Raw genomic sequence first — 16708 nt, 5'->3', positions numbered from 1 at the left:
TCTCCGTCCCAGCCGAGGTGAACCGTGTGCCCTTGGTTCCAGATGGCCCTGGCGTGCAGCGCCCAGGGACAGAAATGTGGCTTCCCACAGTCCTGCTGTGTTTGCCCGCCACCTGTACTGTGACACTCACTGCAAGCTGGTCAGGGTGCCCCAAGGGGCTCCTCCTAGGCATGGCCGGCCCGGCTCGGCCCCCTCACTCTGGGGCTAAGGTACGCCTGGGCCTGGACAGGTGCGCTAGTGATTCTGGCTGACATGAAGGAGCACAGACACGGCCCTACTGACCAGGACACTCACCAGATAGAAGGAAGCATGGAATTCTGCAGTACATAGGTGCGGTCCAAGAACAGGAAAATACTTCTGATCATGATCTGGCAATTAGAAAAGCATTTATTTATGTAACTTACTAACTAAATATCCAAGAGTAGGCTTTCTGAACTATAACTGGTAGCTGTCTCAAATCTTACGGTAATTGTTTCTTGAGGATTCTCCCCACCAAGACCTTCATGATTGATTTTTTCCCCAAATTTAATTGCTCCTTTGGTGTTTGATTTTCATCTCTTTTGTCCAGAAAATCTGACTATAAGGGAAATCTGGTCACTTCCTGCCTGATGTGGTAAACCTCACAAACCTGAAGAGATGCTCTAAGCTTTTTAAATAATTAGTCCTTGTCACATCGGCATGAGGCTCTTGGCCACATGTTTGACTCTCTTTGGCAAGCCGAGCGAAGATGACACAGGACCACCAGGAACCTTGTGATTCTCCTAACATAGCCTTCCTAACAGACGTTTATCTATTCTGACCATGTACCAGGTGCCTGGCCTGGAAAAGAGGTTCATTCATTGTCCCCTACTCACCTCCTTATTAGGAAAGGTACTACTACCATGTTTTCCCCCACAGCCAGGTCATGCTAAAAACTCACATGCATAAAAACAGATCAGAATCAATACATCTGCAAAGTCTAAGACTTTGGCTGTCCAGTTACAGTAAAAACCTGGAAGTCAGGCTTGATTATCAGGCATAAAGTGGGATTAAGAAAAACTTTAGAGACCCATTCAGGAATCAGCTCAGGTACCGTGGGCTGTCAGGTGGGTTTGAAGGTCAAATTAGCAGCTGGCCCCAATCCAGAAATGCAGCCATTCACACAGGCAGCTTTTCTCTGCCCTGTTGTCCTACTATGTTGAGCTGGATGGCAGCATCTGACCCAAAACAGAATCCCAAACAGCACTTCCCTATCTCGGCCCACAGTCTGGCCCACACTGTCCTCAGATGGGTGAGGGAAGATGGATGAGGCCATCTTTGGTTAGAAAGGGGGGGGAGAAAAAAGACAGCTGGACTGAAAGGGGCACACCCTCCCAGCTACCCAATCCCCTTCCTGCTTAGCTACAGCAGAGGGTGAACAGGACCAAGAGGAAGTGCGTCGGTGAGACCAGACACTGGGCTCTACCGATGAAGATTATGGAGATTATGGGACAGCACACTGTCCCTAAAACCAGGGTTAACAGAAAAGTCAATACGCTTACCATTTGTCTGCAATGATCTTGCCAGCATGTGTTAATCTTCTTTAAAAATAAAACACTATCTAGTGAGTCTGTGCAGACCTGCTAAGGAAAACTTTAGAAATGCTGGCCAATTATTACAGCTTTAACCCCATAACTGCAGTTCTTGACACAGAATCTACACATCATTTTGTTGTCAGAATACGGAAGGACCAGGGGCATCTGTGTGACTTAGTCGGTTGAGTGTCCGACTCGACTTTGGCTCAGGTCATGATCTCATGGTTTGTAAGATCGAGCCCTGCATGGGGCTTTGTGCTGATTGTGCAGAGCCTGCTTGGGATTCTCTCTCCCTCTCCAAAAATAAACAAACTTAAAAAAAAAAAAAAAGAATACTGAAGGACCAGAGGGACCACAGGTGCAGGTTTTCTGCATCGCTGAACTGTGTTCCCAATTTGTGATGAGCCTCCAGCCACAACCCCAACTTTCCCGTTCCCCTCGTTGCTGTTATGGCCAGGTTCCTTGTAGAGCCCTGCTGGCTGAATTAACCACCAGGTCACAGGCTTCATAAATCTGGGTGGCTGGACCTAAGGGCCTATCCTGCAAAGGGTGGTGGGGACAGACCCCAACCTGCACTGTTCCAGTGGTGACAAAGCAGGTCGACTATTAATAGCACCAGGGAACAGGCAGTTGGAGGGAGGTGGCTGAGGTTTAACTTTAACCTATATTCTCAATGAGAACCGATATGAAGTCTCATTCATGCACCAAATTAGAACACTCTCACCTCGATAATTAGAATGTGTTTTTTAAGAAGGCTCAACATACTGCTTATAGAAAAAAGAAAACTCCCAACACGGACTCCTAGAGCAAACTACAGCCAAATGCATCCAGCACGGCCTTCACAGGTTTGGGCAAAGTCATTGTCATAAACGTCTACACACTGCCTATGGCTTACAAAACTCCCCACGTTTGTGCGCCTCCAGTTTCCCCAATCGCACGATACACATGCTGCTCCCTTTGTACAGTCCCAGCTCCAGGACCCTGGGCCAGCGATGAACTTCCCTTGACCTCGGTTTCTTCAGAACTGGTGTGAGGTTACATGTAAAATCCACAGCATGTACAGAAGCAGCGCATGGGCCAAGGTGTGAGCTGTGAAATCAGACAGGTGTCAGAGTCTTCAGTTGGCAAGGCGGTCTGATGGAGCGAGGGGAGCCAGTGGAGGGGAGGACACAACCAGGACTTTGGAAAGAGGACAGAAGATCGGGAAGCTGTAAGGAACTGACGGGCACACGTGCATCCTTGTCATCCAAGTAAGGAGAGCTGACCTCAGCCACAGTGGTCCTGGCCACACATCTTATTTTCTCCTGGGGCTTTGCTAATAAATCACAAATAGTAAATCCTAGCAAAAACCTCTAGTCGTTCAATGGTTAACATGTTATTCCGGAAGAAATCTTTTATGACTGCTCAAATTTACAGTGGCCTACAATATGAGAACCTGACACAGACAGTCTAAAAAAATGAAGAGTAAGTCACAAGCACATGTAGCAGGGACCCAGCAGCTCTGGCACCCGGTGCTGGACACAAGCCAATTGCTGACACCCTGGCAGGTCTCCAGGGCAGTCTGCATCAGCTGGGGGGCCAGGCTCTGTCGGAAGGTGGGGCTGCCCGGGGTGAGACTCCCACTAGCCAGTCCCATACCGCCGGATGGTGCAGGCGCCAAAAGCGAGCAAGCAGCACTCGGCCCGGCACAGGGCTTCCTTGGGAGGGAGCGGCCCTGCGTGTAGGGCTTACTACACGAGATGCTTCTCCTCAATTAGCTGGGTGAAGCCGTCACTTGCGGTTGTTTCCCATGGAAAACAGTACGAAACGGTAAGGCCAGCATGCACCGAGCTCCAGCCCTCTACATACCAAAGCCCAGAGCCTCACATGAGCACCCTTGGGGCGTTAAGACATACCGCCTGTCATCATAGGCTCCCAACACTGTCCCCTCCTGTCTGGAGAAGGGCCAGGCCTAGCTAAGGTTTTAAGCAGTGTACTGAGAGGGGTCGGTCAGGTGTCAAACAGCAAACACGGAATGCCCTGTGGCAAAGTGCAAATACATGTGCCCGTGACTACAAGGATTCAACAAGAAGGAAGAAACCCAAAAGACAGCGCCCACGCCAAGTAGAAGAGTGACTGGTTCTCTTTTCGCCCACGCTGTCTAAGCCGGGTTACCCCACTCTCCTACCCCAGCAGAGTGTGCAGAAGGACAAGCCGCCCTCACCCCGGCCCACCACCTGACACCCCTCACCTCAATCAGGTCTGCCTGCTATGACCGCAGAGGACATTTTCTGCCACAACATTTGTCACAGTTCACGGTTTGGACGATTGAATTATTGCCTCCCTCATTAGCCTACAAAGTCCACAGAGGCAGGAAGCCTGTCACGTTCACCTCTGAGCCGCAGCACTAACCAAGGGTCGCGCCGTGTAGACACACAAACCCAGCCTGCTGCCGGCGCTCCACACGTGCACACAGGCTACACGCTGCTCACGGAGGGTCTTCGTAAAGAAGCCCAAAGCCTGCCGTCATCTACGGAGTAGGAAGACACAGGAAATCGTGAACACGCCGGTCACCTCTGTCCTTCTGCCGCGTGGACCACGCTGCTGCTGTGTGGGACTCCACACGGATGCCACAGGCTGGCAGGCTGGCCCTTCTGCGGTTCACCACAGTGGCGATGCCCTAGAGCTGAGTTGGGGGTGGGAAGAGTGAGTTCTGTGCACAGGTGCTGGCCGGCTCAGATTCCACTGAGAGCTGGTTGCTGTCATAGAAGAGGAGCTTTTGAACTGAGCCTGGGTGCGTGGCGCAGCCTCCTTTCAGCACCGAGTGATGCCGGATTCGGCATGCGCTGCTTTTGGTTGAGGCGTGCATGTGCAGGAAGCCGTGGTCGTGGGGAAAGCCCTATCACCAACAGCAGGGAACTTATTTCGAAAGGAGCAGGTAAATGCAGAATCCAAACACATGAATGAAAGAACAGAGTCAGTAGTGTAAGAAAATCACAGTAGCTGACTCAATTCCATAGGAGTCCTTTACCACCTGTCTACCAGGGGCCTCCTGGCCTCCCTGAGCACTCCTTCCATTGTCCTCACCAGCAGCATGCGGCCAGTACAGCGGAGGGAGCAGTCCTTGGACCTTAGAAAGCAGCCACATACAAACTACAGGAACATCCCAGAGACCAGAGACACCCCAGCATGCTCTCCCTGGAGTACTCCTGCCTTGAGGGCCTGGGCATCTGCAACAGCTCTGCTGCTCGGCCCCATGAAGTCTGGCAAGGCTACCCACCCTTTCAGCAAAACGAGCTCTGAGGGCAGGACTGTGTCCCCCATCAGCCACCCCTCCCCCTGCACACAGCCCCTCCTGGGGGCGGGCACGCACCTGACTGCCCTTTCCTTACACCCCAGGGGCTTATCTGAGCCTTTAATAACTCCCACTACCCTGACCCATAAATGCCTACCTTTATGCCCTTGTCAGTCTCCCTGGGGTTTAAGCTCTAAAGGGCCAGAACCTACTTCACTCCTGTTTCCAGCCCCGCCCCGCCCCCTTCTCTGAAATAAGGAAGTGCTACCTCTGGCCCACCTCGTCACCAGTCTCATCCTGCCTGTATCACTGCCAAACATGATACAACTGCACTGGATTCTTGCTTCAAATACCTGCAGGGGCCATCAGATGTGCACTTAAGTCCAGACCTTTCAGAGCGTGCACAAAGATTCAAACCCAAGCTGCAACTCAGAATTACGGCCTCAAATTCCACCAGTGTGCCCAGGTTCTGGCCTTGTCCCACAAGCGCCCCACAAGCGCCCCTCTCCGATGGCTCATTCCCTCTGGCTGGCCACACGCCACTGGTCCTTCATGATGGGACTCCAGTGTCCCCTCCTCTGGAAAGCTCTGCCCCAGCTGCTTCCTGCACTGCAGTTCCTGTCCCTGATTCTAATAACTTAATATCTTGGAACTCAAGATGCCTCACACCAATGACAATTCATATGGCAGAGTATCTTTTCATCTTTCTTCTTTAATGAAATACATTGTAGTTTCTAGAAACATGGTTTTGTCGCATCAAGGAAATGCAACGACCCTGCCCCCCACCTCTATCTCATCACCAGGACTACTGGGAGGGCAGAAAGGAGGCGATGCCATCATTTCCTACTGTCGGATAGAGGTCTGGACAGGAAGGAAGTCCCTGCTGAATGACTGAATTAATGAACACATTCTTGCAACCCACAAGGTAGAATTAACTGGCAGGAGGATAGTTTGATCAGGTTATCATGAAGTAGTCTTGAGTAAGCTGGGACAGCTGGGTTAGGAACAATCACAGCAGTTCACCCTAACATGTGCCTGTCCCAGAGAGGACACCTGGGAATCTGCTGGTGACTTCTGGGAAGTTCAGCCTAACATGTGTGGGCCCAGGAGAGGACACCTGGGAATCTGCTGACTTCCGGGAAGCCTGGGAGTCAGGCTCCTTTTCAGAAGTCAGCATCTCAGATGGGCTCCTGGATCCATCACCCAGCCTCTGAGAATCCTGTGCTGTGGCACTGAGGTAGGAGAGGAGCCTCTGTGTGTCCTCAGAGGATGCCTCAGAGACGTGGTGCATACTGGCCACCTTCCAAAGGTCCAATGGTATGGTCACCTTTGTCTCGAATGGACTCATGATTTCTGGTAGGAAAGAGCTCTGCCAGAATATATTGGACAGGTGCAGTTATAGATGCCAATACAATAGAACCAGAATGGACTCTGCTCACCCATTTACGGGAAGACCCCCTTGCTCTAGGCCATGTGGGCTTCATTGCCATGGATAATCCAGAGCTTCGACAGCAGGTGACAGAGCTGTGGCAGCTGCCCTGAGAGATTTTAGCAAACTCTGAATGCTTTAGTTTCTCAAGGGTGATGGGACAGAAAGGACTCCTTCAGCTAGAACAAGAGTTAGAAATGAGCAGGCTCCAACTACCTACTTTTGCAAATTAAGAAAGAGACCTGGAAAAGTGCAGTCACAAGCAGGTGTCTGTAATATTAAACCCACTTCCTAGTTCCCTCCCAACGAAACTAATAAAGGGGTGGGGGTGGGCTGGAGCACTGGGCCGAGGCCAGACTGTCGATAGGATGTAAGGAGCCCTGTCTCCCTGGCAGACACTGGTCCTGCGTGGTGTGCTGGCAAAACTCAAAGATGCCCGGCCACCTACTTGCCTAGACTGCCCTCCCTTGACTGGTGGGCGGGCTGGGAATACAGTGGGTTATATCTCAGAAGACTCTGTCTCAGCAGACCAGAGAGGGGCATTCTTCTGTTGGCTCAGAAGCAGCAACTAACCATGCTGTCAAAGAAGAGGCCTTGAAGCAAAAAACCAAGGGCAGCCTCCAGGGGCTGAGAGCGACATCAGTCCTGCAACAGAGGGACAGGAGTTCTGCCTGGAAGGCGGTCTGTGGGAAAACCTAGACCAGCCAGCCCGCGGTTTCAGCCAGTGACACCCTGAGCTGAGAACCCACTGAACCGAGCTGGGACTCCCTACCCACACAACTGTGAGCCTACAAATGGGTGCTTGTTTATGTCGCCAAGTCTGCGGGAAATTTGTTATGCATCAGAGATAACTAATATAGATGGTTTTTCACAAGAATGAAGCACAGCAGAATAAAGACATTTCTCAGAAGTCTTCCTAAACACTTCAACCACACCCAATAAATGGACACTCTTTTGCTTTAATCAGATAAATAATGTAAATAATAAAAATTCCACTTAAAAAAATCTGTCATTTGTCACGTGAAACAAATGTTAGGTTTTGTTTTATAAATAAATGGGAATTTTGAAAGCTGTTGTTTTAATACTAACAACAGTCACTACATCTTTATCCTATTAATGTTCAGCCTCAAGAGATTTAGGTAATGCATAGAAACTCATGAGCCAAAAAAAGGATATTCTCTAAACTGAAGGATCTGTGCCTGGACATGATCTTCACAGACCTGGCGCAGCTGTTTGTAGAGTGTTGGGGAGACTTTGTGAGAACAGAGATTTTCGACAGCCTAAAAACAAAAGGAACAAGTGAATTATTCACCATGAATAACAAATTCGTTCTTTAAAAAGACCTGTGTATGTAAATAAAATCACAATCATAACAGACAAGCACCCCCTTCATACTTACAAAAACTACAAATAAACTGTTATGTTTAAGTTCAGGGTGATTATTGTCAGAATACTGGAATCCAGGAAGGGTCTGGTAAAAAAGGTAACAACAGCTAATACTGAGCACAGATTGGATGGCACACCTATGTCAGCCCATGACACCTGGGACCCCGCGGCATCCCTGCACACATCTGAGCATCTACAATGCCCTATTTTTTTCTAGTGCAGCAGTCTCTAAACCTGGCCACTCACCACTCTTACCCGGGGACTTTAAAACAGATCTGGATGTTCCCATACATTCATTTGAGGTGGAAGACACTGGAAAGGTGGATGAGTTTACCTTGATGATTATAACATGCAACCAGGTCAGGAAATCACTGCTCCGGACCCTCAGTGACCACCTTCCACACAGGTGGGCGAGCATCAGGGCAGTTTCTGCCTGTAGCACAGTGAGGATGCTCCTGAGTGCCCAGGCCACACCGGCTACACTGTACTTGTTTCCTACATATTTTTCTGCAGGCTGCATGTGTAATTTATTTAGGCTTGTCTTAAGTTAATGAAGAAACAAGTTTTTTAAGCAGAAACATTTTTCTTAAAATACCTTTATCCACATCAAAAAATAATGTTTGCATATTCTCACTGGTTCTAATAACATTTCTTTTCCAATTTCATGTACAAAACCAGCATCTCATTCAATCCAAGTGAGATACTAAAAACAGAAGTGTAGTTTTTTCTACTGACTAGTTTTGAACCATCTAAAAAAATATGGGGGAAACACTTCAGAATCTGAATTTAAATCAAATACTATATTCCTGAGGAAATAGGTAACTTAAGTTTTTATAAAGCTATTTGTTGTAGCAAGACTTGTAAATATTAATAGTTCCCATGTTTAGGATTATAAGATTGCTACTTATTAACATAAATTAAATAAATACAGTAATCACTACTGTATAAAACACATGCACATTCACAAAGGTTAAAAGGGAACACAGAATGAAGATATTAAAAATTATAACTTGTTTTTTAGCAAGTTTGTTATCAGTGCAACAGCACAATACGGCATTCCCCTACGTGCTGCCTTGCTCTACAAATAAGGGCTCATGTACACTGTTAAAAGCCCCGAATTTCTTTCTCAAACCCTGTAATTCCTTCCCTTTGTAGTCCTATCTTTATACTTCAGTCAAAGATCTATCCTTGTGTTTCTGAAAACCCAAAATAACCTGCTGACAAATGCTTTTACTCCAGTAACTTAATTATTGGGAGATCCATAAGCATAATTATTATGAAATGATTTTGATGCAATACATGAAGAAAACGTATTTTCTTTGGTAAAAATCAAGATGAGCTTGGTAGTACGTGTCCCTCACGGAACATCTCACTCACGGAACCACTTTGCCTGCTCTCATTCCTGAAGGAGGAGTCAATGTCCTCAAAACAATCTTACCCCAGTTGTGACATGCTGTCACTGTTGATTTTACAACACCTTTTCTCATCTATGTCCTCTTTGGCACATATTTACTATTTACATGAAGCACACTTAAGATCTTTTCTTAAAACAGAACCCGGGGGCCTCTTACAAGCACCAGCCAAACCCTGGCATAGACAGGTTTGCTGTGGGTGCTGTCCTTTCTCCGTGTCTTTTGCTGAGTCACTGCTGGTGTCTTCATGTTACAGGCACCCTCACTGGGAAGAGAGAGTGCGGCCCAGCAGGGCCCCTGGCTGACTCTTCTGTCAGTTACAGGAGCACCACAACATACAAGCCCCCTCCCCAAAAGAAGTGCTGGAGACAGAGTCCTGCTTTGGGGCGCAAAGTGCCCGCTGTGGGGTGTGAATTGGGAGTCCAACGGTACGGTGTGTTTCACATTACCCCTCACATGTGTAAGAGGCACAGCAGACAGAAGGAATTCAGCTAATCCAAGGATGACAGGAGGGGGAGAAGCCCTGTGTTAGTGTCTTCCTCGCTTTCACTCAGCCATGGCGGAAGCCGCCTGTCCGAACTGCCCAGGCACAGCTCTGTAATCTAAGTCTGCCAGGCCTCCACACCCAAGCCCTCTCCAGGTTGTCGTCTGTGTTGGGACAGACAAGTGCACTGAAGCCAGACAGATGGGCATACAGCAGATCAGACACCGGTGCCTGTGCAGGGTGGAGCCGCAGCCCCCAGCATACTTGGCCCTGAGTGTGGAATATCCAACAGGACATTAAAGAGAGCCGTGGGGTGGGGGGAACGCAAGGGAGCAATGAAATGAGAGCACACGGTCCTGGAAAATGATCTGTTTCATGAAAGCCTCGAAGGCCAAAGCTGAGCCCAGACAGAAAAAGGAGTGGAGGGTACCGTAGTGTGAGAAATCGTAAAAGAGAAAAGCAGGCAGATACTAGGAGCACATATTTATGTAGATGAAGGGAAAATGAGAGCCAGCCCCCAGCCCTGGGGAAAATCACACCTGGGCCAACCTTACAGAGAGAGGTGCACAGGCCGGGGCCATGCCAGAGCTCACACTTGACAGCCAGAGGCCGGCACAGTGCTCTCCTGGCACACATGCACAGTTCCGGGTGGGGGGCAGCTATGTCCCCTCTGTAAGTGATACTTGGTCTTGAAGGCGGACCCTACTCAATCGTGGGCCCACTGAAAGGTGATGAACTCACCGCTCAGAAGAAAGCGCTAATGGGGTTCTTGCCCGTAGGAAACGAGTACAGAACGATGCAGAAATTAAATTAGAGCTCAGATCTGAGTGAGAGAGTATGTTTGAGAGGGATCGGAAGTCACCTGGATGGGGGCTTTACGGCCAACATGGGCAGCGTGGGCTGCAGTACCGACCCTGACTCCCAGTTCCCACATGTTCACAGTCAACTCCTGAACACAGACGACTAATCCCACTGAGCGCTCAGAACTGCTGATTTATGAAATCCTTTCTATTAAGCTGAATAGATTTGAGTTTGGATATTCACCTCTGTTTTTGAGCAACTTCTGTATGGAGCTCGCTGTTGATTAATTTGTTACTTTCTCGAATCGGTCCATCAAATAACATGTTTATATGTGTCTACTACTTTCCGGGCCTTTTCAATCAGTCTGATCAGTTTGAGCCATCTTATTAATACACTCAACACCTAACCCCACATTCCCCTTCACTAAATCATCACCAAGCAGGAGGACTTCGGAGACCTTAGTCCGTGACTCAGGATAGCATGGCTTTCCTCAGAACAGTAAGTCTCCCATGATGGCTTTGTTTCTGGGCATCAAAAGTGCCTGAAATCAGCACTTAGCCCTTTCCCTGAAGCCCTTGTTGAAAATGCAGACTTCAGTTATCTGTTGTCCACTATGCTGGCAAACAGGACTAAAACGTATAGGCAGGAGACACACAAGATAAACTTTCTTCCGCAGGTGTTAATTCCAGACCTAAACTCAGATCTTTAAAAACAGACTAAAAAGATCTGGGCGTTGAAAGTCTCCTTGCCTTAGCTCTGTTGGAGGAAAGTGTGGACGGGGCATACGTTTGTGCAGACTCTCCTCTCACCACACTTTGAACCTCCCTCCTACAGAGAAACAACAGGTGGACTGTAGCAGACACACGGGAGCTAATTTCTCCTCCAGGGAGGCCTCCTAAAGTGTCCACGTGGTAAGGGATGCCTTGATGGGGGGAGAAGAGACCCCACTTTGGGAAGACTAATCAATATCAAAACGTAAAAGCTTCTCCCTCAAATCATCCTGAAAACTTCCTCAAAAAAACCACACAAAAACCTAAAAAAACTTTCATACTTTGGTGAGAACTGTCACTTTCACACAAAATTCTTCACGAAGTATATACCACACCACCTCAGCAAAAACTGCAACTGTACTTTGAAACACCAGGTAAATGCACTGACTGCTTTATCACAAGATCAGGATAAGGCAAACATTCAATAACTACACAATGATGTCACTTACTATTTCTACTCCGTTTGCTTCCAAAAGATCTGAGCAGCTCATTCCCCAGGGAGGTACCTGAAACCGGGTACCTCTCTGTGAGTGGCCAGGAGCCGGCCTGCGCCCCTGCCTCCCCGCCGCCCCTGCCTCCTGGGATGCCCCATGGAATGTGAGATTCCATTTTGGGGGTAAGCACCCCCAGCCCTCAGGGTGTCAAGATGCACACAGACACCCAGGGCACCTGGAACTAGTGTTTATAATAACACGTGCAGTGACTGTTATAAACCACATTGTTCATTCATGGTAACACATGCGGCGACTGTTATGAACTACACTGCTGGGTAAAAGGTATGGCAAAGTCATTCTATGAAAGATGACAGGCAATCGATCCCAGATGGTCAAATCTCCAGGAAGAGAAGAATAAAGAAACCTGGCTGCGAGATATAGCAGTTTATTAAACTAATAAACCTATGAGAGTTCAGACACCTGACGGGACTCCTGCTTCTGGCCAAGATGAAATAAGGGGACTAGACTAGCCTTTCTGCCTGAATTAACCAAACGTCACACAAAACGTGTGAAATAGCAGTCTGCGAAGCATTGCACATTGGGCTGTGAATGACAGCGACCTCTGGGAGGGAAACGAGCTCGGACGCTCCCTTCCTATGTCCCTGTTTCCAGGCTGTGGAGAGGGGGCCGGGAGCTGAGGCTCCAGTCTCCGAGACAAAGGCCTACAGGGAAGACGTGTGGCCACAGAGGGCATGGACATGAGCAAGGAGAGGTCAAGGGTCCCCCTCAAGGACTCGCCACCTGTGTGTGAGCAAACTGCTAAGGACGGGGAAAGGGACAACAGGGTCTGGTGCCCACACGGGACCTGGAATAGCACCTTCCTACGAGCCAGACTGGAAAGCCGTTAAGACACTGGGCCCTGAATACTCAGTTGTGGGGCGATGAGCCCTGGACAAAATACTGTTCTAGTCTTGCCTAACAAATCTTAAAAGTAGGACTCTAAAAGATCAAAAGGTTTTCAAATAATTTAATATGTCCAGAATGAAACTCAAGAATATTTATAGAAATACAAAAACATCTATCCACAAATCAAGATTCACAATGTCTGACAGTCAATCAAAGATTATCAGATGTGCGATGAAGTAGAAAACACAACACCTAAAGGGGAGAAAAAGCAGTCGAATGCAGCCAGAAGCTGACAGGAAAGAACTGGAAGACAGACACATGGAAACAGCTATTATAACTGTATCCCCTCTGTCCAGAAGTTACGTACTGATGGGAAAGATACTGAGAAGGTTCAAATTGAGCCCCTAGAGAGAAAAACAATGCATGGGATGAAACTTTCACCAGATGGCCCTACTGGCAGATTAGATGCCGCAGAAGATTAGCGGACTTGAAGACACGAATTACCTGAAGAGCTCCAAACCCACCAAAGAAGTCCGTGGTTTACGAATTCTCCACAAAGCCAAGGTAGTTTCACCGGGAACTCTCTCAAACATTTAAGGAAAAAATAATACCAAGTCCATACAAACTCTTCTAGAAAACGAAAAGGAGGGAACATTCGCAACTCACTTTATGAGGCCTTCATTTCTGAGACAAACTCAGACAAATACAGTACGAGAAAACAACACACCAACATCCTCCATGACCACAGACGCAAAAACCAATGAAGTGACAGCAACCTGAATCCCACAGTACAAAAAAGGGTAACACACCACTGCCAACTCAGATCTGTCCTGCAGCTGCCAGATGGGCTTGCCATGTGAAGAGTCAATCCATGCGATAAACTAAGAAAACAAATGTCATATGACCACCCCAGCGGTTACAGAAGACTTCATCAAAGTCCAACATGCACTTCTGGGAATCTCTCAGCAAATTAGGAATGGAAAGGAGCTTCCTCAACCCGATGATGGGCACTTATGATAAGTCAGCATCACACTCGATGCTGAAAGCCTGAAGAAGGCTTTCCCCACTGAGATCAGGAACCAAACAAAAACTGTCTGCTTTTACCACTTCTACTCATCGTCATTCTGGTGTTCTGAACAGTGCACTGAGGTAAGAAAAGGAATTAAAAGGCATGCAGATTAGAAAGAAGTAAAACCATCTCTTATCTCTGTTCATAGGCGACATGATGGTCTATATAGAAAACCTGATGGAATCCACAAAAAAGCCACTGGAGGAGAGGTAAGAGAGCAGTATACCAAACCAATGTATAAAAATAATTTCTATTTCTATACACTAGCGAAAACCAATAATTAAAACTATTATTTATAATACAATTAAAAATATGAAATGCTTGGGGTGCCTGGGTGGCTCAGTCAGTGAGGCGTCTGACCTCGTCTCAGGTCATGACCTCACAATTCGTGGGTTTGAGCCCCACATCGGGCTCTGAGCTGCCCGCTTCAGATTCTGGGTCTCCCTCGCTCTCTGTCCCTCCCTGCTTGCATCTGTCTCTCAAAAATAAATAAACATTAAAAAAAATATGAAATGCTTAGGGCTAAACCTCATAGAAGCTGTATTAGACCTACACACTGGAACTAGAAGGCACTGCTGAGAGAAATGAAGGAAGACGAAGCAGAGAGCCGTCCCTTGTGATCAATCAGTAGACACGATATCAGGATATCAATTTTCCCCACACTGATCTGGAATTCAACATGATCCTAATCAAAACACTAGTCGGCTTTTTTTGTAGAAACTGGCAAACATTCTAAAACTCATATGGAATTGCAAAAGACCGCTACACACGCACTCAAGTGGCTAAAATCAAAAAGACTGATAATAGCGCCTGTTAGCAAGACTGCAGAACACCTGGAGCTCCGCTACACCTGCTGGTACAGATACCAGAGCCTGGGGGCTCAGTCGGTTAAGTGGCCCACTCTTGATTTGGGTTCAGGTCACGATCTCACGGTTCCTGAGATCGAGCCCCACGTTGGGCTCCACACTTAGTGCAGAGCCTGCTTGGGATTGTCTCTCTCCCTCTCTCTGCCCCTCCCCTGCAAGCAAGCATGCATGCATGCTCTCTCAAAATAAATAAACTTAAAAAAAAAATTGTATAGCCACTCTGAAAACATGAAATGCCTTAAAAAGTTAGGACTTTGAGCCCCTACTTCTCGATATTCACCCAAGAGAAATGAAACATATGTCCACACAAATCATCTTTGTTAATGTTCATAGCAGCTTTATGCATAACAGCCCCAAACTGGAAACCCAAATACCTGTTAGCTGGTGAAATGGTGGTACCCACTACTCAGCAACCAAGAAACAAATTACTGTCACACAGTAGGCATGACAGTCCCAAGCACTATCCCAAGTGGAAGATGAAGGTTCCGCTTAAGGGAGATGCTAGACTGGTGGAATATAGCCACAGAAATCAGTGGTCTGCAAGGAGCGGATCAGGGGAGAGACGAACTTTTTCACGTAGAAACATCTACTACATCTTGACTGTAGTGGTGGTTATTTACACGTCAGTATAAAATGTATTGAAGTACACATTATGTATAAATTATACCTTAATAAAGTTGATCTAAAAATAGAATAAACTTATGATGATTTAAGACAAAAAGGGATGTATGTGTATCAAACTGTCAATAGTAGTCTTCTTTGGATGATGGGAGTATATATAGTTTTAATTTTCTTCTTTGTACTTTTTTGTAATCCCCATTGTTTTTATGATGCAATCACTCACGCAAACAGAAGAAAAATTTTAATTCAAGTCCTTTAATAGAAATTGTGGTATCATATTGTTACCTAAGACGTAGATAACAGACTAGTTGATGAGTGCCATTCTTTACAAATGGAAGATCAGAGAAACCAGTCTGCTTATAAATGGAATACACAAATAGTAACATGTACTTTTGACCATTTTTGTGTTAAAAATGGAACATCTTTACATGAAACGTAACAACATCTGTCTGCATGTCTTAATAGCAACAATCACAAAATGAGAAAATCTATGAACCAGAAGCGCAGAGTGTCCTATGTAACCGTGAAGTTACAATAACAAATCATGTCTATTTAAAAAAGTATGACAGTCGTGTGGCTCTTAGAACACATCTTTCTCCCGAAATGGCATAACTTTATCTTTCCAGGCAGCTTAAGCCTGAAAATAAAAATCCCACAACCACCAACCACCAATGAATCACGCAATGACCCGGGGGACACGCCGCCCCAGGACTCTTACTGTTCTTGCGGAAGGCCGATGCTTGCGTTCCCGCTACTTCCCTCATTTCCGACTCTGAAACAACACTGAGGACCACCCGACCCGCGTCCGCACCACACTTCCTGGCCCTGGACCGGTGTGTTACCTACACAACCGTGACAGCACCCAAGCGAGCGGGGCGGGCCGGCAGCGCCGCCCGCCCCGGCGGGGCCTCACCTGGTACAGCTCTTCCAGGTTGTACCTGATGGAGGTGCTGCTCTGCACGGCTCTCACCGCCTCGTGGAGCTTCTGCCAGGTGTCCTGCGTGTAGTTGTCCGGCAGTTTGGGTCTGTCTGTGGGTCCGGAGAGCCCAAGTGAGGCGGGCGCGCTTCGCAGAACCATCCCCCGCCCCCCCCACCCCCGGGTCCGCCGGGCCGCCGCTCGAGCCCCGCTCCGCCTTCGCCGCCGCCGAGCCCCGAGCGGGAAGCGCACGCAGGTCCGCAGGCGGCGGCTGACCCAGGCACGCGAGAGCAGGACGCTGCCGGGACCGCTAGCGGCGGAAGAAGTGCGCTGCCCGGGCGGCCCGGTTCCTCTGGCCGGTGCCGCGGGCGGGAGGAGCCGCGACCCCGGGCCCCCCGCGCCCCCCCATCCCGCTCCTTCCCGGCCGGCCGCCCCGCACCCACCTCGGAAATTCTTGATGACTAGTTTCCTGGAGCCGCCGCCGCCCGCGGGCTTGGGCGACACGGCGGCCGCGGCCAGGGCCGCGGGCTTGGTGAGGCCGTTGGTGTGCCCGACGAGCGCCGACAGGGCGCCCTTCCTGGGGGTCTCGTCGGCCATGGCTGCGGCCGGGAAGCAGCGGGCGCCCCGCCCCGTCCCGCCTCCCCGGCCGCGCGCGCGGGCGGGCCTGTCGTCAGCACCGCCCCGGGCCGCCCAACCGCCGCCCGGCCGGCCCGGCGCGACCGCGACCCCGACCCCGACCCCGGCCTGACCCCGACCCGGCGCCGGGCCGCGCCGCGTCCGCCGCGCT

The 16708-nt window shown here is 48.8% G+C and overlaps 1 protein-coding gene across 1 annotated transcript in view; it reads right to left on the bottom strand.

Moving 5' to 3' along the window:
* CUL4A (cullin 4A) overlaps nt 1-16694 on the bottom strand; it is a 46320-nt gene extending 29626 nt beyond the window's left edge. The window contains exons 1-5 of the mRNA XM_027065262.2: nt 16365-16694; nt 15919-16034; nt 7433-7536; nt 1521-1590; nt 295-368 (exon numbers count right to left, since the gene is read on the bottom strand). Of these exons, the coding sequence (XP_026921063.1) occupies nt 295-368; nt 1521-1590; nt 7433-7536; nt 15919-16034; nt 16365-16518 (518 nt within the window). The 5' untranslated portion in view covers nt 16519-16694. The remainder of the gene's footprint in view (nt 1-294; nt 369-1520; nt 1591-7432; nt 7537-15918; nt 16035-16364) is intronic.
* Between the last annotated feature and the right edge of the window lie 14 nt (nt 16695-16708).

This window comes from Acinonyx jubatus, chromosome A1 (assembly GCF_027475565.1).
Source record: "Acinonyx jubatus isolate Ajub_Pintada_27869175 chromosome A1, VMU_Ajub_asm_v1.0, whole genome shotgun sequence".
NCBI classification, from domain to species: domain Eukaryota; kingdom Metazoa; phylum Chordata; class Mammalia; order Carnivora; family Felidae; genus Acinonyx; species Acinonyx jubatus.
This window is presented reverse-complemented; position numbering and strand designations above follow the sequence as displayed.